Source organism: Microplitis mediator, chromosome 5, assembly GCF_029852145.1.
Source record: "Microplitis mediator isolate UGA2020A chromosome 5, iyMicMedi2.1, whole genome shotgun sequence".
Lineage (NCBI taxonomy): Eukaryota > Metazoa > Arthropoda > Insecta > Hymenoptera > Braconidae > Microplitis > Microplitis mediator.
Genome location: NC_079973.1, coordinates 4,927,975 through 4,950,697, shown reverse-complemented (window position 1 = coordinate 4,950,697; position 22,723 = coordinate 4,927,975). Strand labels below are relative to the sequence as shown.

General features: G+C 28.8%; 3 protein-coding genes across 3 annotated transcripts; 2 read left to right on the top strand and 1 right to left on the bottom strand.

Moving 5' to 3' along the window:
• Nucleotides 1-3,092: 3,092 nt before the first annotated feature.
• LOC130668614 (uncharacterized) lies at nt 3,093-15,860 on the bottom strand. Its single transcript, XM_057470969.1, has 4 exons — nt 15,569-15,860; nt 4,146-4,294; nt 3,961-4,054; nt 3,093-3,284 (listed from the first exon to the last, which is right to left on the bottom strand). Exons 1-4 carry the CDS (start codon nt 15,663-15,665, stop codon nt 3,187-3,189), a joined length of 438 nt encoding a protein of 145 aa, XP_057326952.1. The 5' UTR covers nt 15,666-15,860; the 3' UTR covers nt 3,093-3,186.
• Nucleotides 4,963-11,158, top strand: LOC130668611 (nose resistant to fluoxetine protein 6-like). Its single transcript, XM_057470965.1, has 12 exons — nt 4,963-5,315; nt 6,292-6,530; nt 6,641-6,822; nt 6,894-7,114; nt 7,993-8,187; nt 8,268-8,656; nt 8,901-8,980; nt 9,442-9,537; nt 9,626-9,755; nt 9,842-10,016; nt 10,081-10,223; nt 10,706-11,158. Exons 1-12 carry the CDS (start codon nt 5,051-5,053, stop codon nt 11,156-11,158), a joined length of 2,568 nt encoding a protein of 855 aa, XP_057326948.1. The 5' UTR covers nt 4,963-5,050.
• LOC130668612 (nose resistant to fluoxetine protein 6) lies at nt 12,304-22,719 on the top strand. The gene is made up of 9 exons (XM_057470967.1): nt 12,304-12,667; nt 16,315-16,592; nt 17,980-18,155; nt 18,242-18,402; nt 18,478-19,214; nt 19,290-19,595; nt 21,187-21,361; nt 21,440-21,582; nt 22,449-22,719. The coding sequence occupies exons 1-9, from the start codon at nt 12,313-12,315 to the stop codon at nt 22,575-22,577; spliced, it is 2,460 nt and encodes an 819-aa protein (XP_057326950.1). The 5' UTR covers nt 12,304-12,312; the 3' UTR covers nt 22,578-22,719.
• The last annotated feature ends 4 nt before the right edge of the window (nt 22,720-22,723 follow it).

The following is a 22,723-nucleotide window of genomic DNA, read 5'->3' as shown; positions in this document are numbered from 1 at the left end:
GATGTTGTTGTTTATTTTTAAACAATTTACTGTTTAATTCACGAGGTTGTCATTAAGGGCAATCAGACGACACCCCCACTCTGACTTTAAAAGTTACAAACAATGATACTAAAAATAAAGCAGACGTCTGAACACTTATATTTGCTCTATAAACAGATGTATTTTTCAAGTTTTAATAGACGTTTTTTAAATTTGAAGGCGCGTGTTTTTATTTTTATTTTTTGGTAGGAAATTTGAATATTTTTTAATTTTGTGATTTCTGGTGGCTGCTTTGGTATAAAAATTTAATGACCTTGGAAATTTCTGGCAAATTTTTATTTTGGTGGGAGATTCAAAATAAATTTGAGCGGGAATTTTTTAATGACCCTGACTTAAAAAATGCGATTATGATCGATTGAATAAGATTGGAAAATTTTAATCGGAGTTTATAATTAACGTAAATTTACAAGAACTAAATTTTTCTCAGGACTTTTTTGGGTTCCTCCGGCTGGAGGATATCATGAGGAACAAAAAATGTCAATATTGTGTGGAGTTCTTTCCAATCGGAAAAGAGTTACGGGCCACTTTTCATAAAAATGCATAGAGAGTGTCATCTTCATTTATCCTCATATGGGTCAGAACTCGAAAAATAAATTTTTCTGAGGACTTCGTTGGGCTTCTCCTACTAGAGGACACCATAAGGAACAAAAAACGTCACTATTGTATGGAGATCATCCCAACAGGAAAAAAGTTACGGGCTACTCTTCATAGAAAGACAGAGACAGTGTCATCTGCCTGTATCTGCCCGACGTTGACTACTCAAAAACAAAATGTTTCTTAGGACTTTTTAGGGTTTCTCCTACTAGAGGACACCATAATTAACGAAAAACGTTAATACTGTGATGGTTTATTCCCAACAGGAGCAACGTTACGGGCTACTCTTCATAAAAATACATAGAGAGTGTCTCTCTCATTTATCCTCATTCATTTTCATTTTTCCTCATATGGGTCAGAACTCGAAAAATAAATTTTTCTGAGTACTTTTTTGGGCTTCTCTTTCTAGAGGACACCATAAGGAACAAAAAACGTCAGTATTGTATGGAGATCATCCCAACAGGAAAAAAGTTACGGGCTACTCTTCATAGAAAGACAGAGACAGTGTCATCTGCCTGTATCTGCCCGACGTCGACTACTCAAAAACAAAATTTTTCTTAGGACTTTTTAGGGTTTTTCCTACTAGAGGGCATCATAATTAATGAAAAAGATTAGTATTGTGATGGTTTATTCCCAACAGGAGCAAAGTTACGGGCCACTCTTCATAAGAAAACATGGACAGCATCATCTTCACCCATCTTCGGTTATCCTCATATGCATCTGAACTCAAAAAATAAATTTTTCCTAGGACTTTTTAGGGTTTTTCCTACTAGAGGACATCATAATGAACAAAAAATATTTGTACAATATTGAGTTATTCCCAACACATGAAAAGTTACGGGTCCTATTTTATAGAAAGACATTGACGTCATCCTCCCTGACTTGACCTGTCGTCAAAAGTATCAAATAAAATTTTTCTCAGGACTTTTTGAGATTTTTCTTACTGGAGTCATCATAATAAACAAAAAAATCTGAAAACCGCCTGACCCTGCGGACCAGCTCCAAAACTTCCCGCTGTTTTCGAGCTCAGGGAGCGCTTTCCAAGTGTCCGCAAGGTGTCGCTGCCCGAGATATTTTGTCCCTTTCAAGTCACTTATTATAGAACTGTTAAATTCGATTCTAAATCAATCATCGATTAGTATCTTTTCGCAGCCTTTCGGCTAAAATCAAGTGTGTACCTTCACTGAAAAATTATAATCTTTGTCTGACGATATCTTTTGATGGAAAGAACCGATTTGAACGTTCTTGGTGGCAATCGAAAGGGTCCAACAAGACTTAAAAACGGATTACATTTTGAGGTGAATAGGGCAAGTGGTTTATAAGTTATACGCAAAAAAGTTTTGAATTTTTAGCATAATGTGCTGCCAATGCAGTCTTTCCTGTATTGGGTTTACCCTTCAATAGCACAGAGTTAACAATCGGGCCTTCGGAATCTTTGGTTCTCTGGATAGCCAAATTAACATTTTGAATAATTTCATGGGAGAGAACTCTTTATATCGCACTTTCTGCGGTATACGTGCTGAGGATGTACCAAAGTCAGGATGTACGTCGTTATTGAGAGCATGTTGGAAGTCTGCTCGTGAAACTATGACATTTTTTATTCTTCTTTGTTTTTTTGATATTTTGACTACTTTATTGATCGCTCTGCCCTGAGCAGCTCTGATTAGATCTTCAATTTCGATAAACGAGAAATTGAATGTTTGAGATGCAAGCTCCATTAAATTTACGTCTAATGATAATTGATTATTTTGGCTCATTGATGATGTGTAAATATTTATTAATCGGAACCGTTCGTACTCGTCGGGTAAGTCGATGTCCATCGTAATTATTTGTTATATTTGGTGCAGGAAAACAGTTCAAAGCCACGATCCTACTTTCTAGATGGCCTAATTATGAAAGTATTTTCAACATTAGTAGACACACTGCTGCTGCTGGGAACAGCAGTGGTGTCAATTGCCATAGCTGCAATAATAATAACAACAACAATAACAATCAATGCATCAGGTGTGAATGCGGCAGGCGCATCACACCTGATATTTTTAATAAGTCGAGTAACTGTGACAATCCTAATGTCACCACCTGTCAACAGCAGCATCAGTAATAATAATAATAACCTTAATAATAACAACGTAGCTAGACACAATAAATGAACTAAAATAATGGAATAAAATTACCGAGTACTTTTCATAAAAATGCATAGACGGAGTCATCCTCATCTATCTTCATATGGATCATAAATCAGAAAATAAATTTTTCTTTCAACTTTTATTGACTTTTTTCTACTAGAGGACATCAAACATACAATACATGTGTTTCGTGTGGTGATATTTCCCATAGGAAAAAATCTACATACCACTTTCCGTTGCAATGGATAAATAGCCATGTATTTTTTTTTTAAATTGGTGGCGCCAAAGGTTGCTCTTAAACTATTTTTTTCTAGTCATACTTATTTTAATAACTCAAATTTATAATTAATTGGAGTATTTCAAATTTGTTTATTAAAAAAAAAATTTTTATTTCAAGTATTGACTTATAATTTATGTAAATTTATTTTTAAAAGACAATAATTAGGACTATTGATATTAATATGTAGAGAGACATATGTATTCGATGATTATTTGTCGATGCTTCATTTCTTTCTCTCATGGAATCTGAAATATTAAAAATATTATCAATTAATAATTAATAATTACCATATAATTTGCAAAATGAAAACTTTGGTGTTGTGAGATATTCAAAAAAATTTAATTTTTTAAGTGAAAGAAGTAAACGCCCAACAATTCACAAGTAAACAACTAATTATTTAAAACTAAATATGCACAGATTTTAAAAAGTCTTTTACATGAATTTTTTTTATTTAAAAATAAAAATTATCGGAAGTCTGTTACTTTCCCTGTCAATTATGTGACCACGTAATAATTTTACGTCATAGTCACTAATAAAATTAATTTATTAAATCTAGCTTTTATATATTTATTTAAAAATTTTAAACCCAATATAAATTATTCATTTGACATGTACTATTTTTAATGCGACCGAAATAAAATTATCTGCTTATTAAAAAAACTATAAAAAGTTTATTATTGTTGAAATTTACTACTCCAACTTATGGTATATTTTTAGTTGACTGAATTATTATTTAAAAATAACAATCTGTCAAAAATACTCATAAAAGTCGTCGGATTGACAAACGACAAAACTCAAATATTTTCATCAGATAAAATGAAGAAATATTTTTTTTAATTAATTAATTTAAATTTAAATTCAAAAAATTTTGTAACAGTAAAAAATATCAATTATTTTACCCCGTAAAAAAAATTTATTTACCATAGTCCGGATATTCAAATCTATCAGAATGTCTGGGTTCACAATCTTCATCAGTATTAGCAGATCTAATAGCAGCATGAGTTTGCAGATTAATCTTAAAAAAAACCAACAAATATAAATATATATATATATATATATACATAAATACAGTAATTAAGTGTTTATAGAGTTAAAAAAATAAATACATCATCGTCTTCAATTGAATCTTCGTTCCTCAAAGGTTCATTGTCTTCGGCTTCATGACGGAACCTAAAGCCGTCATCAATGAATGACTCATCATCATACTCTTTCTCTTGTTCATTAGCAGCATTAACATTATCTAACATTGAGTAATCTTCAACAGACAATATTTCACTAAAAGATACTGTTATTACTGACGACAATAATAGTAATACTAAAATCATGGTGTTTAGATAAAGACATTATCAAAAGAAGAAGAATTATAAAATATATAATTAGCTAAAAAAAAAAAATATACATATACATGTATGTAAAGAGGATAAAGATTTGATGACTATACTATTGGATATAAAAAATACATTAGCCTGACATGGCACTGACGTTTGACAACGTGAAATTATCTATAAATAGAAGAACAAAATAAAGTAAAAATAAAGTAATGTTGTTACAGGTTTTTAAGTGGACATACTATACACACTATTATGATTTTATATATATAAATGTATCACTTACACTTATGTATATACCTGTATCAAAGATAACACTTACAATACGGAAGTAAAATAGCTTTCGCCCGAGTTCCTTAGAAGTGAAAACCCACTACACCGGCGAATTTCTTATACGCGCTTTAATATCAAGAAGTCTATCATCAACCCAACACACCTGAGAGTGCACTTGATCGAATTACACCTGTCTGTTATATTCGATATTTAATTTTTATCCAGTATTTTGCTTTTATCGATACAATTTTATCTTAAAGTTTATTTCTTATTTTATTTTTAAAATTTATGATTACACAATTATTAAGTAAATAAATAAATAAATAAACAAATAATTATATAGATTTTAATAGCACACATGTATTATCCAATAATATATTTAGTCATACATGTAATTGTGTAGAAAAAAAATGTATCGGTTTGTCATACCACTGATTTACTGTAACATTTTATTCGAATTCGCGGCATCGGAAAATTTTGAAAATTATAATTATTCAGCGGGTGTTGATTATTTTTCAAAGCTCGTCGATGTGTGGGATCCAAAGGTTTTTATAACGCAATGGGAAGAAATAAAAACGCGGGGTAATGGTAATTTAAATATTAGTGAAGAGTGTGAAGAAGACATGGGTAAATATTTGAATGGAATTTCGTTGAATTCACAGTGGGCGCTAAAAAGTGAGTAAACAATTACACTAGTAATAGCTGTAATATGAAAATGAAGTAAATTAAATGAAATAATATTATTTAAGTATAATTACAGAGTGTGTAATTGAAACATTCTTTGTTTTCTCGCTTTTATTCTCAGTACAAATGTTTTTTTTTAATGCGTGTATTATGATTGCGGTCTGAATTCAGGTGACGGGAGCGTATATTAAATATTGCGTGCGGTTTATTAATTTTAGAAGACAGATTATAATTATCTCGTTTAAAAAAAGTATCACACTTAAAGTTTAAAGTGGATTATACAATTGAAATCTTGCTCTTGGAAATTACATAATGTATAATAAAATTTATTTCATCTAACAATTATGTAAAGGATACGTTTATGTATAAATTTATATCACGACAGTATATTTAGTTACAGAATTAAATTAAATAATAAAACATAAATATTTTGTTTACTATATTAAATATTTAACTCAAGTATTAGTCTCTTTAAAATATTAAAACAATTGTAGAGGTGTTAGGGGGTAAAATGGGATACCCCCAAAATTTTATAAAAAAGAAAAACAATTTTTTTTTAAAGATTTCAAAGTTACTTTGTAAATATAATTGAGCTTAATTTTGAATTTTTTTTGTTAAACTTTTTCAAAACTCGAGTGTCAGTCGAAAAATTGTAGTGACTTTCGGTTTATAATAAAAAAAACTATTAAAAATTTTTTTTGCTTTCCTTTGTATCCAATAATTATGTAAAATGTAAATTTTCTGTATATAAATTACAAAAAATATTTAATTTAATCAAATTTATGTAATATCCAGAATTTTTTTTTTACTTTTTGCTTGCAAAAATGAAAATTTTTTTTTATTTACTTTAAATATCATTAAAAAAAAAGTTTTTGCGTATTTAAGTCCTCGAAAATTTTAAATTTCCTTCAGTATCTCGCCCCCCTCCCCTACTTAATTATTTATTAAAAAATTGATATATTTTTAGTGATGGATGCAAGTGGAAGATATACATGGGGATTTTTTTCTGGTAACCGGTACTGGATTGGAGCGATGGATCAGTGCAAAGAAATGGAAAATAATTATATTAATTATTTATTAAATACTACTGATAATAATAATAATAAGGAAATAGTAAAGGAAAATTTCCCAAGCATTCCGCCTTTTCATGTTGCCGTCAATTCAGTTAATTTACAAATTTTTATGATGCTTGACGAATCTAATCCGGTAAGTGATTACGACTGTTATACAATTAATTATATAATTATAAATACAATAAATTTTTTTATGTTATTTTTTATATTCCAATTATCTGAGATTAATTAATTTGATTACAGGGCCATAAAATAACTCTGGGCGTGTGCCTGCCATCCAATTGTAGAACCGATGATGTTCGAATGTTACTTAATTTTTACATAAGTAATAAATTGAGTAATGAGGGAAATGTTACAGTTAATAATGTGAGAAATTTAAACGAAGGATATACATTTCGGGACGATTATGCTTTTATAATTATGATGTAAGAAGATTATTTTTAAGTTTTTAAAAAAATATTATTTTATTTATGAGTTCGTTGTTATTTTTCACTAGGATTACTGGGGGATTTGTTGTCTTTATCGTAACTCTTGGCACGTGCTATGATATTGCGTTGAGATTTAAAGTTATAGGTACAAAAGAATCTCATAATAATAATGAAATTGTGAGACGTAATGGAATTTCTAAGTACGAAGATTGTGCTGATGATAAACGTGACAATACTGTTAGTGCTTTTTATAAATTATGGACAATTAAAGAACATAATGCGTCACTTGGTAAGTGAATTTAATTATTTAAATAAATTTTTTTATGTAACTAATAAAGTACACTATCATATTTATGGATGGGAATAATTGGGCGCTGATAATTAATTAGTTTTTTTTTTTTTGTGAATTCAAATTTTTCTTTTTTATCTTCAAGTAAAATGGGACAGACGCAAAAAAAACTTTTAATTTATTTTTTTCATATTTGTAAAAAAATTTATCAAAAATGGTGACTTAAGTATAAATTTAAATAAGAAATATGATCTTCATTACATTTTGAGTCACCGCTTTTAAGAAAAAAAATTAACTTTTGGAAAATATTAAAATTTCAATTTTTTTTAATCGCGGGAATTTTAAATCTTTTGAAAGTAAAAATATTTCGAATTAAAATGAATATTAAAAAAAAAATTTCGAATATATTTTTTTGACCCTAGCATGTAATTTAGTACTTGTCCTTGCCCTACTTTTGAATTTTTAAACTAAAAATTTTAAAAAATTGTTGGTTGAAATTGTTACGGAAAAAAAAATCGAAATTTTTTTTCGATCGCGGGAATTTTAAATCTTTAAAAAATAAAAATATTTCGAATTAAAATGACTATTTAAAAAAATTTGGAATATATTTTTTTGGCCCTAGTATTTAATTTAGTACTCGCCCTTGCCCTACTTTTGAATTTTTAAACTAAAAATTAAAAAAAAATTGTTACAGAAAAAAAAAATCGAAATTTTTTTCTAATCTCGAAAATTAAAAATTTTTAAATATAATGATATACGAATTGAAGTGAGTTAAAAAAATTTTCAAATATTTTTTTTGTCCCTGGAATTTAATTTAGTACTCGTCCTTGTCCTACTTTTAAATTTTTAAACTAAAATAAAAAAAAATTTTACTACAGATTTATGGAAGGAAAAAAGTGTTCCAAAGCCAATGTCTGAAGCTTTATTATCATTTAGCTTGCTATTAAATCTTGAGAAATTATTTAGCCTTGATGTGGGACACGATACATTAGCTCCTATTCACGGATTAAGATTTATATCTATGCTGTGGATTATTATGGTTCATACTTGTCTCATCGCCAATGAAGTCTCCGGTATTTCAAACATCTATTAATCATTAAATCAAAATTTCAAATTTCTCAAGTCATATTTTAAATTCTTTAAATTATTACAGACACAAATATATTCCGTTTGAATGCTGAGCAAGATTTTTTCTATCAGACCATCAGCAATGGGACTTACGCCGTCGACACATTTTTTTTCATCAGCGGATGTCTGGTGACATTTTTATACTTTCGGACGATGTCTAAGCGCAGATTAAGTGAAAAAAAAATAACTAAAGGATTTGTCGGTAAAATTTTACAATTTATTGGACTAATGTTCTACCGTTACTTCCGTTTGACTCCCCCTTATCTATTGGTAATCGGTATCATACAAGTTTCTATGAAGTGGTACCACGCTCACTCATTGATTGAATTGCCCTCGTTGGACTACCAGACTTGCGAAAAATTTTGGTGGAGAAATGCTCTGTATGTTAATACTTATTTTGACATGGATGAGAGAGTAAGTGAAATAAATTTATAAATGAATCCAGTGCTCAGGACAGAGCGGAGTATTTTGAAAAAAAATATCTATAAATAAATTACAAGATTAATTTTAATTTAATTTATAATAAATTTTATTATGCAAATTTTTTTTTAGAGCTCTACTATATGTTGAAAAATTATATAACCAGAAAAAAAATTTTGTTACTCCGTTCTGTCCGTTTTCACAAATTTAAATTAATTTACATACGTTTATTTTTTAGTGCATGGTATGGAGCTGGTATTTAGCCAACGATACGCAGTTTTACACATTTGGGATAATTATTCTTATTATCGGAGCAAAGTAATTTTATTAAATAATATCACTGTAAAAAATCGGGAGTTTATTCGGGTTTTATTTAAATCTGAATTCACTCCGTCATCCGGAGTTTTAGAAAAAATTACTCCGCATAAGGAGTAAATTCGGAGTTTATTTTCAACGGAGAGATTTCAGAGTGATCTGGATTTTATTTAAATCCGAATTCACTCCGTCACTTGAAGTTCCGGAGTTTTAGAAAAAATTACTCCACATACGGAGTAAATTCAGAGTTTATTTTCAGCGGAGAGATTCCGGAAAGGTCTAGATTTTAATCCGTATTCACTTCGATTCAGAGTTTTGATATTAAAACAAATTCTTCTTAGGAATAAATTTTACTCCGAGGGGATTAAATAAATAAACAGTCATCCGACCCCCATTCACTCCGGATTTAATCCGCGTTCACTCCGCAAATTTTTCACATTAATTATAAATTATTTTTTATTTAGTTACTTAACTGCTGGGGCAGTTATTGGAATTGTCGTCCTTATTTCGTCCTGGATTGTCACAACAATTATAACAGTTCAGACTCAGCATGTACCTACGTAAGTAAATAAATATACTAATAAAATATTAAATTTAAAAATTGATGATTGATGACTAATAATTATTTTTAAAAAATAAAATTTAAAGAATCCAAGATCCTTTTGCGCATTACGAGAGTCTTTATGACAAGCCTTGGACAAGAATAGGTCCTTATCTCATCGGAATGGCAACTGGATGGTTTTTATACCGGATTGATTGTAAATTAAAAATAAACAAGGTAACATATATGCATATATAATTTTATTGGTTATTAATTTAGAAAAAAAAAATAATAATTTTTATAAATTACGTAATAATTAATAGGCCATTATTGTAATCGGCTGGACATTATCTATCACAACTTTGCTAAGTATTGTCTACGGCCTTTACGGAAATGCGCTGGGTCCAATTTCTTCGGCCCTGTACACTGCACTTTCACACTCCGGGTGGGCAATTAGTGTCGCGTGGATTCTAATTATTTGTGTAACAAAAAACGGAGGTAATAAAAATATATTTCTCAAGAATTTAAATATTTTTTAAAATAAAATATATTTTGCATACAGGATTCGTTGAAATTTTACTATCTTGTAAATACTTGTACCCATTATCAAGACTGACTTATTGCGTCTACCTCATTCATCCGTTGCTGACACGAGCAATAATTCTGCATAGTGAAAGTTCGTTACATCTTTCACGAGAGTTGATTGTAAGTATAGAAAATAAGAGTGATCTCTTTTTAAATGTTACATTTGTATTCAGGCTTTAATTTAATTCATGTTGCATTTTTACTCTACACGCTGAAAAAAAAATGCTCACTATCACCATCTTGTAATAGGGAATTAAATGATTACCATTTGTATGTGATAATCATTATCATGCTTTTATGTGAACTATTTGTTTCTCAAATAGTAATAATTACTATTGCCGATAGTAATATTTCTTGTGCCCGGAAAATTTATTAATTTTGTTTTCTAAGAAAGTAATGAATCATTACTAATGATTATCACGGATAAGAATGGTTACCAGCTAGATAAGAATGTCTACCATCTCCGATAGTAATATTTGTCATAAAAGCGTGATAATGATTACAAATGGTAATCATTCCCTATTACAAAATGGTGATAGCTAGCATTTTTTTTTCAACGTGTACATATTTATCTCATTAATTATATGTATGTTTTCTTACAGGCTATTTTATTTTTTGGAGTTACTATTATTTCTTATACAGCTTCACTTTTTATCAGTTTATTTTTTGAAGCTCCGATGGTATCATTTTTAAGAATTTTTCATCCTTTACGTCATTGGAAAAATTTTAGTAACAATTATATTTCTAATAATAATAATAATAATAATAATATTAATAATAATAATAATAATAATAATAATAATAATAATAATAATAATAATAATAATAATAATAATAATAATAATAATAATAATAATAATAATAATAATAATAATAATAATAATAATAATAATAATAATAATAATAATAATAATAATAATAATAATAATAATAATAATAATAATAATAATAATAATAATAATAATAACAACAATAATAATAATAATAATAATAATATAAATGATGATAACAACAATAACAGTGATAACAAAAATGAAAACAGATGTGAAGCTTAGTTATAAATTTTTTAATTACTAAGGTCGAGGTACCATTTTTTCTCACTTTAGAGCCAGTTTTGGACACTTTAAAAATGTAAATAGAATAATTTGTAAACGACTTAATAATAACTTTTTAAAAATACTTTTCTCCCACTATTAAAGGGATACCGGACCTCTTTCTCACACTCGAAAAAATAAACGGGACTATCTTTGCACTCGTAGAGTAAATGAGAATTTTAAAACAATTTTTCTCAGAGACGAATTAGAATTTTTGAAAATACAAAATTTCTAGCCCTCTATTAAAGTTTCAAAAAATTCTAAAGACTCTGTTTTAGGTTTCCAGTATTTTTACGTGAATTAAATTGAATTGAAAATCGGTCACCGTTACCCTTAAAATAGAAATTAATTTTACACTTTTTCATTAATTAAAATAAAGTATTAAATGTCCAAAAATGGAGCAGTGGCCACAAATAGTACCTCTACCCTATTTATTTTTAATCTTGTTGAATATATTTTTAATGACGTGTTAATTTTATTACAACTTTTTTTTTTTAAACTCTATAATGACAATAATATAAATAAAATAATTTAAAAAGACGGTAATATTAATTATTAAAATTAAAATTTATTAACGGTTGTCTTCAAACATCATCGGTACTTAGTCATTTTATCCCTACCACATAATAAAAATATAAAAGCATTCGACAGAAGGTATAGTATGGAACTCTACCTCTGAGTCTACCTCGTCCCAAGTCGTCGGCTTTGTGAGAGTAGGACCACTAAAAACATTTCATTTCTCTACCTGGCTCATTTCTATACACTCGTCATTTTACTTTGTCGGTAGCTATCAAACATTGACTATCACTACTCGCGAGTGCAGTTGACATTAAAAAAAAAATCAACCAAAAAATGAAAAATTTAAAATATCACCGAAAATTATTTAAAAATTATACTTAATTTTTTTTAATTTTTTAATTAATTTATTTATTAAAAAAAAAATCAAATAATTAACATCAAACTAATAAAACTAATGCTCAATTCTCAGTGTAAAAAAAAAGTGTAAACAAGTATTTAAATAGTGATATAAGAAATATGTTCAAATAATAAAATTAATAATAATTCAAAATTTAGTTAACATTTTTATTGATACTCAATATTTATATTTTTTAAAAATGAATAATTTAACATGGTTTATTTTGATACTATCTTCGATTAAAATTTTTGCCGATGAATTGAATACATCAGAGACAATTGTTGTACCTGAAGTGCATACATTTAGAATAGCTAGTTCAAGATATAAGTCTGAATCACCGGAAGTGGATGCTGAATCAAATAATAATGATAATAATAATAATAATGAGGATAACATTCATTGGAACACATTAGCCGAAAATTTGGATTTTTATAATACTAAACAACTTGTTAAAAATTGGAGAGAAAATGAATATCCGGTAAATACTCAATGTGCTAAGGATATTACACGATTTGTCGAAGGAATTAAAAATCAAGAAATTTGGGCTCTTAAAGGTATAAAAATATTTAATTATTTAAATGAAAATAATTAAGGTCAGAGATTTAGTACCTGATCATGATCAGGGAACAGTACCCGATTAATCATGTATTTGTATATTTATATTTACTAAATTTTACCAAGTATGTATATATAAATATATGGAGTGATCAGGTACTAATTCTCGGATCAGAGACCAGGCCTCCTAACTTATAAGTTCTTTTTTCTTTTAAATTTAAAATAAAAAAACCCAGTACCCGATCAGAGAACTAGTACCCCAACACTCATATATTTGTATATTTATATTTACTAAATTTTACTAAATATATATGTAAAAATATATGGAGTGATTAGGTACTAATTCCCGGATCAGGTACTAGTTCTTTTAACTTATAAGTTCTTTTTTTTTTAAATTTAAAATAAGAAACTCAGTACGCAATCAGAGAACTAGAACCCCATCAAGGAACTAGTACTCGATCACTCATATATTTGTATATTTATATTTACTAAAATTGACTAAATACATATACATAAAAATACATCAAGTGATTGGGTACTAGGTCTTATTACCTTGCTAGTAATTAAATAAAATTATTTCAATTAAACTTAAATGAACGATAAAATTTTTCGCGGGATTATTGTTAATTAAGTGAAGACAAACAATTGAGATTGTAAAGGTTATTAGCAACGCTTTCACCGATGATAGAATCGCGAGCTAGGAAGTGATGCTATAATACATCTTGTATCCGATCAAGAATAAACTCTCGTCATGGTCCATAATTAAATATGATTCTGCGTTTAAACAGAACGTTGTATTATTACAGAAGTAAATTATGAAATATCATATTTACACAGTAAAACAAAAAAATATGTAGTTTTATTATACGTCTAATCGGTCAAAGAGAAACTATTTATAGAGACAAATATGCAAACAAAATGTTATTAATCTATAATAGAAAGAAAAAAAGGGGACACCCAGTCCCCTGGTTGTCCAGTGGGTCCGTCTTCGTTTACCTACTTTCATTTTAAGGTTTCACTTTTAGCAGGCGCGCTTGTTCTTTGAACATCGTGTGCAGATATATACATATATTTACTGTATATTATAACGGTTATTCTTCACATAATGATAATAATTATAATAATTATAAGCGTCGTATCATTTTCTCGATAATCCATTAGATATATTTTTATTTATGATCATTCTCTATAAAAAAAAAATTAATACGGAAGAAAAAAAGTCATAATTTAGTAAAAAAAATTTATTACAATATTATAATCGAAAGTAAAAATTTCTCGGATGTAAATTTATAAATTTCTTTTTTTAAAATTTTATAAATATATGAATATATGTATAAGTAATACGTAATATTTTTTTAGTGGATTTTTTACATAAAGACCTTGAGACCGGCTATCGAAAGTTCGCGCCTTCCGTCAGATGAAAGACGTAACAGACAAGGGAAGAAATTTAAAATAAATACCGCAAAAAAAAAAAATTAATATTTCAAACAATGAGTAAGAAAATTTAATGACTTAAAGTATAAAAACTTGAACCATTACTGAGAATTCGAAAATAGATGAGAATAATTACAAATTTTCTTATCCATTCCCATGATTTTTTTCCGCTTTACGATCTCGTAAATCGCAAATTTCAAATTCGACTCCGCTGTCCATCTTACGGCATGAAATAAATAAATATTTTAAACAATAAAAAGAAAATTTACTAATTTCAAGTACAAAAACTTGAACCATTACTGAAAATGAATGAGGATAGACGGTCGTAAAAAGCAAGTTTGAGTTAACGATAAGTAGACTTTTTTTTGAGGCCAATGGAGCAAAGAAATCGAAACCGTAATGTCGAGTTTAAGGTAAGATGACAAGTATCCCAAGAAGTTGGGTATAAAGAAATCGAAGAAGAGAGTAGAGTATTGAGCAATAATATCGTCTGAGAGATAATATTTTATTAAAGATGCTGAGACGCCTACAGATAATTTCACTTCTTCATTTTTTCCTCAACTCAAAGTATCACGCGATTAATGAAAATAAAAAAACCCAAGATATTCTTTCTTTCTTTGTTACTTTCAATATATTACATGCTGTTATGTATAGAAAGTTCAAACCGATACATACTCAAATGTACAGCAACAGCAACAGCAACGGCTACAGCAACGGCCCCTTGAAAATTACCGCAATTATTTAAAATTACATAACAATTTTCGATGTACCAGATATATAAATATATTACACTAAACAAATAGGCTATATTGTGGAATTATTACGTGAGTTGCTCGTTACGCACCGAAAAATCATCAATCGCAATAAAAAAAAACTTTCGCGGAAATATATTTTTTATATGAATTTAAATTACCCGCGCTATAGTTCAAATATAATATTTACCTACTTATTACTATTACGTCTTGGCTGATGTAAGAAAATATATAATTGTATATTAAATATCTTTATTTATTTTTATTAAACCTCTTACTTCGTTTAGTCGGTTATTAGTTATCTCACTTATAAATAATAATAAACTAATAAAAAGCGATAAGTTGAATTATTTAATAATCTACAAGTCATCGTCACTTTACGATCATCTTAAATAAGCAAATTTTTAATTAAATAAAATTAATGTAATAACAATGAAAGTCTGCGTCAATAAAACGCTAGACATTTTCACAAGTCATCGAGTAAAAGTACTCATCAAGTGATATTTTGTTGACAATTTATGAGTAATAATAAATAATATGCGAGAAAGTTGGCATTTTCTGTTTTTTAAAGACAATTTTTTTTTTGTTATTGAAATGCGTATACGAATTACGGCAGTGCAACAATAGAAAGCTGAGGTAAAATATAGATATCAATTTATTGCAACTGTGATATGATGATAAAAAATTCAAAATAAGTATAATTAAAATATTTACGGTCCGTAAAAGCTGTAGTTGGATCCAGTATGACGTTATGTTGCTTTATATTTTTTTTTACGTCCCCTTTGCTCGTTTGTAGCCATGGTTGATTCATTTACTTGATGATTATGTGTTTTGTGGTAATGCCGTAGTCTATTTTCTTGCTCGGTATCTCATAATATACGTAAGCCTCTGGAGAAAGTTTTAATATATGTTACAAAATGATGAAATATTTGTTATCTCAATAGTTGGCTAATTTATGCAAGACATTGTTATATATTAGACATTGTCCTTGATTTATTAATTACAATTAATTGTAATTAACGTATTGTAAGAAGAAGAATTTTTTTATGTTTTTATTGTCGGTATTAATTTTTTATTGAATGAGGAAGTTTTAAATTTTAGCGGTAAAATAAAAAAAATAAAATAAGTCGGTAATATTTTTTAGCGGATAAAAATAATTGGCCCGTGAACTTCTGAAAAAGCCTTGGTAGTGAACGTAAATGTTGTTACGAACAAGTAGAAATGCGTATTGCAATAAGCTGAAGAAAAACCTGTTCTCTAAATGTTTTTTTTTAATTTTATTACACAGTTACAGTAACACGAATAATTTTTTTAAAAATTTAATTTTGTTTTTTTGGATTCTGTTACCCAACTTTTAAATCTGAATAATTTATTCCGTGGAGAATAAATTATAAAATTATATAAACAAATATACAAGGATATAATTAACATATGTTTTTTTTTTTAATTGGATATTTTAGCTGACGACGCGTCTGGAAGATTCACAAATGGTTTTTTCTGGGGAAATTCTTACTTTATAGGATCGGCAACTGAGTGTGCTTACATAGGGTACAATTACACCAAAGGAAATGATAAGTTTGCATCATCGGCAAGTCAACCATCGGAACCAAAGAAAAAAGTTAACGCTGGATTTTCTGGAAGTCAATTATTTTCTAATGCTGTTCCTGACAACCCACCCTACAAACTTGGATTTTTTACATTGACGATTTTGTTAAATAATACTGTTATAACTCCAGTCGTGAGTACTCTTCATAAATTATTGTTATTATTATTATTAAATATAATAATAATCAGTTTTTTACCATACCTGCGCCAAAAGTTTAAATTCTTGCCCTATTTGGAGAGAAGAAGTCGTTCTTTTTTCTTATGAGTAAATGATAAAAATTAGCGCATGCGCCATTCTTTCCACAAACAGGTACAAAAATTCAAACCTTCAGGTACAGATCTGGTGAAATATTGAATTGGTTATGTGCGCTTACGTATACTACTATAGAAATAAGTGTGTTTGTGTATACATACATCCACAAAAATTTCCGGTCCTGATTAGAGAGAAGAAACTCGTAATTTTCTCTTATGAGAAAACAAATGATAAAAGTTAGCGTATGCGCCATTCTTCCCGCAAAAATTTAAACTTTCAGGTACAGATCTGGTGAAAAATTGTATACACATCACGGAGGAAGGTAGAAAGTATCAATTCGCGTGATTGCCAATTATACACGCAGGTTATAATATCCTACTTTTCTCACTAGGTCTGTAATAAACTATTTTTACCGTACCTGCACCGAAAGTTGAAATTCCCGCCCTATTTAGAGGGAAGAAAATTGTTCTTTTCTCTTATGAGAAAAGAAAAATTAGCGCATTCGCCATTTTTTCCATAAATAGAAACAAAAAATTTAAACTTTCAAGTACAGATCTGGTGAAAAATTGTACAGACACTCTCTAAAAACGAATTAGTGAAAATCACGTGACAATCACTATTTGGCAGTGAATAGTCACTTATTGCTAGTGAAAAGTATACCACTATTTGAAGTAGTGACATACTTTTCTCTAGGAAACAGTGAATAGTCACTATTTTCACTATTTCAAATTTAAGAGAGCACCCAGAGGAAGGTAGAACGTCCCAATTCGCGTATTTGCCAATCTTACACGCGGGTTAGAATATCCTATTTTCCTCCCTAGGTGTAAAATGTACTAATTTCACCATACCTGCATCGAAAATTGAAATTCCTGCCCTATTTTGAGGGAAGAAACCAGTTCTCTTCTCTTATGAGAAAACAAAAATTAGCGCATGCGCAATTTTTCCTATAAACAGAGGCGAAAATTAAAATTTTCAGGTGCAGATTTGGTAAAAAACTGTATACACATCACGGAGGAAGGTAGGACGTCCCAATTTGCGTGTTTGCTACTTAGGCAACTATACACGCGGCTTGAAATGACCTACTTTCCTCCCTAGGTGTGTAATAAACTATAGAAAAAATGCATATGTAGAAAATTATAAAAACTATAGGTGTAATTTTTTGAAATATATTTTTTTATAAGTTACCGTTTTTGAAAATTCAAAAAATCATTAGACGTCGGCTAATTTAAGTACCACTACATTGTAAGTTAAAATAATTTTTTTGCAGTCTAGATCTATTCAATTGGGCGTTTGCCTCCCATTCTCTTGCACATCCGAAGATATTTTTATAATCACAAAATTAGCCGCTAATCAAGATGCCAAAAAACATTTTTCCATCGAAAAAGTTCGTGACCAACATCATCAATATGACATATACTCGGACAATGTTTTCTGGACTCTCGTGTTAGTAAACATTTAAAAATAAATAAACTAATTAATTAAAACAAACTGATAATTAAAATAATAATTTTTTTAATTAATTTATATAGAGGAAGTAGTGTAATTGTTGTTATTTTAATGATTATTGGTACGATATTGGATTATTACATCACATTTACAACCACAAGACAGCAGGAAACTACCATTTACGATCTTGAGAAACATGCTCAGTTGAGACGTAGCATTAAATTACATCAAGAATTATCAAACGGTTAAATATTAAATTTTTATTTTTGCAATTAAATATTCATAATAATAATAATTATCATTATTATCATTATTGTAGATGGTTTGGATTCAGCAACGACAACATCAACAAATAGTTGCAGTAGTAACGATAATAACAACAACAATGAAGTGGATGACGAAGAAGAGACCGAAGAAATAAAAAATAAAATGAAAAATCATAATCCGCGAAATAAAATTCCATCGTCAATTTCATCTGGCAGCGATGATGAATTGAGTGTGATAAAAGAATTATTACTTTCGTTTTCAGTACGGGAAAATATGAAAACAATTTGTGATTCGTCTGTCGGTAGAGATACCATCAGTACTATTCATGGTTTAAGAGCAATCTCAATGGCCTGGGTTATCTTGGGACACACGTGCATCGTAATATTCAAGTACTCAGATAATATGGAGTACCGTAAAGTTGTTGAAAAAAATTTTCTCTTTCAAACAATAACCAGCGGTGCATTTAGCGTAGACACTTTCTTCTTCATGGGTGGTTTACTTGTAGCTTATTTATTTTTTCGTACAAACGCGATGGGTGATCTCAATAAATTGACACAGGGAACTCATGGTTTTGTTGCCGGTCTATTGAAATTTATTGGCTTGTTGTTGTATCGTTTTTGTCGTCTTACGACACCCTATATGTTTATTTTGGGCGTTGTTCAAGTTACCATGAAGTGGTTTCATGCTAATTCTGTATTCGAGCCACCGACTGCTGACCATGAAAACTGTCCCAACTATTGGTGGAGAAATTTACTGTACATTAATACACTTTTCCCAGTTGATCAGATGGTTACTATTGATATTATTTTTTTTTATTCTGTTGATTGTTTTAATTGATCGGTAATTAAAATAAATTATTTTCAGTGCATGCTATGGAGTTGGTATGTTGCTGATGACACACAATTTTACGTAATTGGCGCAGTGATCCTGGTAATTGCAACCAATCACATCAAAGTAGCAACTCTGTTTGTTGTTGCATTACTTGTAAGTTCATGGCTCACTACGGGATACATTGCACTTATTAATAACCATATGCCAAGTATAGATGACCCGCTGGCGCTATTTGATAAAATTTACGACAAACCTTGGACACGAATGGGCCCATATTTAATTGGAATGTCTGTTGGTTACATTCTTTTTAAGACTGATTGTAAAATCAAGATGTCTAAGGTAAAAATTTTTAAACGTATAATAGTCTATGAGGAAATAATAGTGTCAAGTATTTCATAAGTTTATAAATAGAAATTTTATCGTGTCCAAACAATTATTTTGAGTGTAATTAAAATTACAGAGGACAAAAAAAACATTGGAATCTGAATAGTGATCAATTTTTGACGTTTCGTCACTTGAGTTGCTGGTAAAGTCACAATAAAAGTGACGAAACGTCCAACATTTATTCAAATTTCCCCATCAAAAAAAACTATATGGGAATCCAGCGTAGATTCTTATGTTCCTGCATGGCGTTTTCGGATGGATTTCTTTATGGTTTCCTATAAGAATCTTAATTTGTTCTTTTACTCGTATACAGAAATCCAGATGACCCGGATTTTATAGAAACCCCGATTCCTATATGTATTTTCTACAAAGAAATCCATATATTCGTTCCTTTATGGGAATCCTGGTACCCACAGTTCCCTATGTGGGTTTCCTACATGGGAATCCTGATACCCAGTTTCCTATGTGAAGTTTTTGCATGAAAATCCAGCCACAATTTCCTACACTGTGAAAAATTGGGAGTAATTCGGATTTTATAAATCGAATTCACGTCACTCGGAATTTCGGAGTTATAAAAAAAATCCTGAATGCAGAGTAAAAAGGGAGTTTACTTTTTTAGCTGAGTGATTTCAGAGTGATCTAGATTTTATTTAAATCTGCATTTACTCCGATTCGGAGTTTTAATATTAAAATAAATTCCATTTAGGAGGAAATTTCACTTCGAAGCAGATTTTTAATATAAAAATAAACTATGAGTAAAGTTAGCAGACATTTGAAATTAAAAAAATTTTTTTTTAACATAAGTAATGAAAAAAAATATTTCTAAAAAAATGCACATGTCGGCAATTTCATAAACTATATGTGCAATTTTTCAAAATATTTATTTTATTGTTAAAGAAAATCAAAAAATTTTTAAATGTCTGCTAACTTTAATGTCATAAATAAACTCCCCTTCGGAATGATCCTGAAGTTAACAGACATCTCATAACTTTTTGAATTTTTTTCCAAAAGATCAATTATAAAAAAAAGAAAACTAAAAATATGCACATATAAAAAATTTTAAAAACTACAAGTGCAATTTTTTCCAATATTTTTTTTTTAATTTATCATTTAAAAAAAAATTCAAAAATTATTAAACTTCAGCTCACTTCAGTGTCATCCCTTCGGAGTGTATGTCGATTTTCCATTTGGGAATCCCGATACCCATGGTTTCCTACATGGATTTTATATAAATAACTCCTATATTAATTCCTACCCTGGTGGAAATTTTTCGGACTTTTCTCTGAAAAACTCTGAAAAAGTCTTTAGAACTTTGAAAAAATCTTTAGAACTTTAAAGCTGAGTTTTGCAGAGAAAATTCCGAAAAATTTCCACCAGAGTATGGATTCTTATATATGTCCATACTTTTCTATATGGATTCCTATGAGTTCCCATGCAATCCCACATGGATTTTTTTTGGGGTCTAATATTTTTATGTCCTCCCTGCGATTTTAATTCTACTTATTTCCTAAGTATTGTAAAATATAATAAAAAAAATTTATTTTAGGCTACGGTAGTAGTTGGCTGGCTTCTTTCAATAGCTTGCCTTTTAAGTTTAATTTATGGTCTATATGAAGCTGAGCTATCACCAGTTACTGCGGCTGCTTATTCATCTTTGAGCCACAGTGCTTGGGCTCTTGGTTTATCTTGGATTATTATCGCCTGTAGTACCGGATACGGTGGTAATTATCACGATAAAAATAACATAATGAATCTCATTGTTTGGTAATTGTTAACCATTTAATTAATTTGTTTATCAGGATGGATAAATGAAATTTTATCAGCGCCTATACTCTATCCATTTAGTAGAGTAACATATTGTGCGTATTTAGTTCATCCGATTATTATTCGAGTATCTGCGATGCATTTAGATTTACCTTTTCATCTTGGCAAAGATACTGTTGTAAGTAATTATTTATACAGATGGGGTATTTTGGGTTAAATCATCGAGGTCGTGACACAGACCAATTTTAATTTAATAGTCAAATTTTAAATTCCAATGCACTTGTAAGAAAAAATAAAAAAAAAATATTCAAAATTATTATTAAGGATTTGGGTTGAAAATAAAAATTAATTTTTTTATGTCAATTTAAATTCCGAATTTTTCGAAAAAATTCCGTAAATTTCTAAACTAAATCGCGCGGTTTTTAAATCGAATCTAACGGCGGGTTTGGTAATTTTTTTAAAAATCAAGTTCTAATTTTTATAAAAAATAAAATTTTTTCACTCGGAGTTCCGGAGTTTTAGAAAAAATAAAATTTTTTCACTCGGAGTTCCGGAGTTTTAGAAAAAATCACTCCGCGTACGGAGTGAATTCGGAGTTTCTTTTTCAGTGGAGTAATTTCGGAGTGATCTAGATTTTATTTAAATCCGCATTCACCCCGATTCGAATTTTTGATATTAAAATAAATTCCCTTTGAAGTGAATTTTACTCGGAGGGGATGAAAAAAAAAAGTCACCTACTCCATATTAACTCCGGATTTAATCAGAATTTACTCCGTTATTTTTTTACAATCTATCAAAATTACAATGAATATTTTTTTTATAAATTTTTTCTAAAATAACTTTTTAAAATTAAAAAAAAAAAAACTCCTCATTTTCATTTTAAAAATAATTTTTCATTAAAATCCCAAAGCTTTAAATTTTGAAAACTTTAAATCCTATATTTCCAACCTGCATGCATTGAAATTTTAACTTCTACCCAAAAGATAATTTCACTTTTTCCATTAAAAAATTTATGTCATTAATAAAATATTTAATAAATTTCAGGTGATATATTTCATCGGACAATTAGTGCTGTCTTATTTCATTTCATTTATAGTTTCATTATGTTTTGAAGCTCCAGTTGTCAGTATGTTAAAAATTCTTTCACCCAAGAAAAAGAAAAGGATTTTCTAATAATTAAAAAAAAATTAAATGTAATAGAAGACAATACACTAATTAGCTCATAATTATACTGATAGACTTAAACATACTTTTAAAAACCGCTTAGAAAAATTTACCACAATTACTCCTAATTCATTTTTATTTAAGGTAAAATAAAT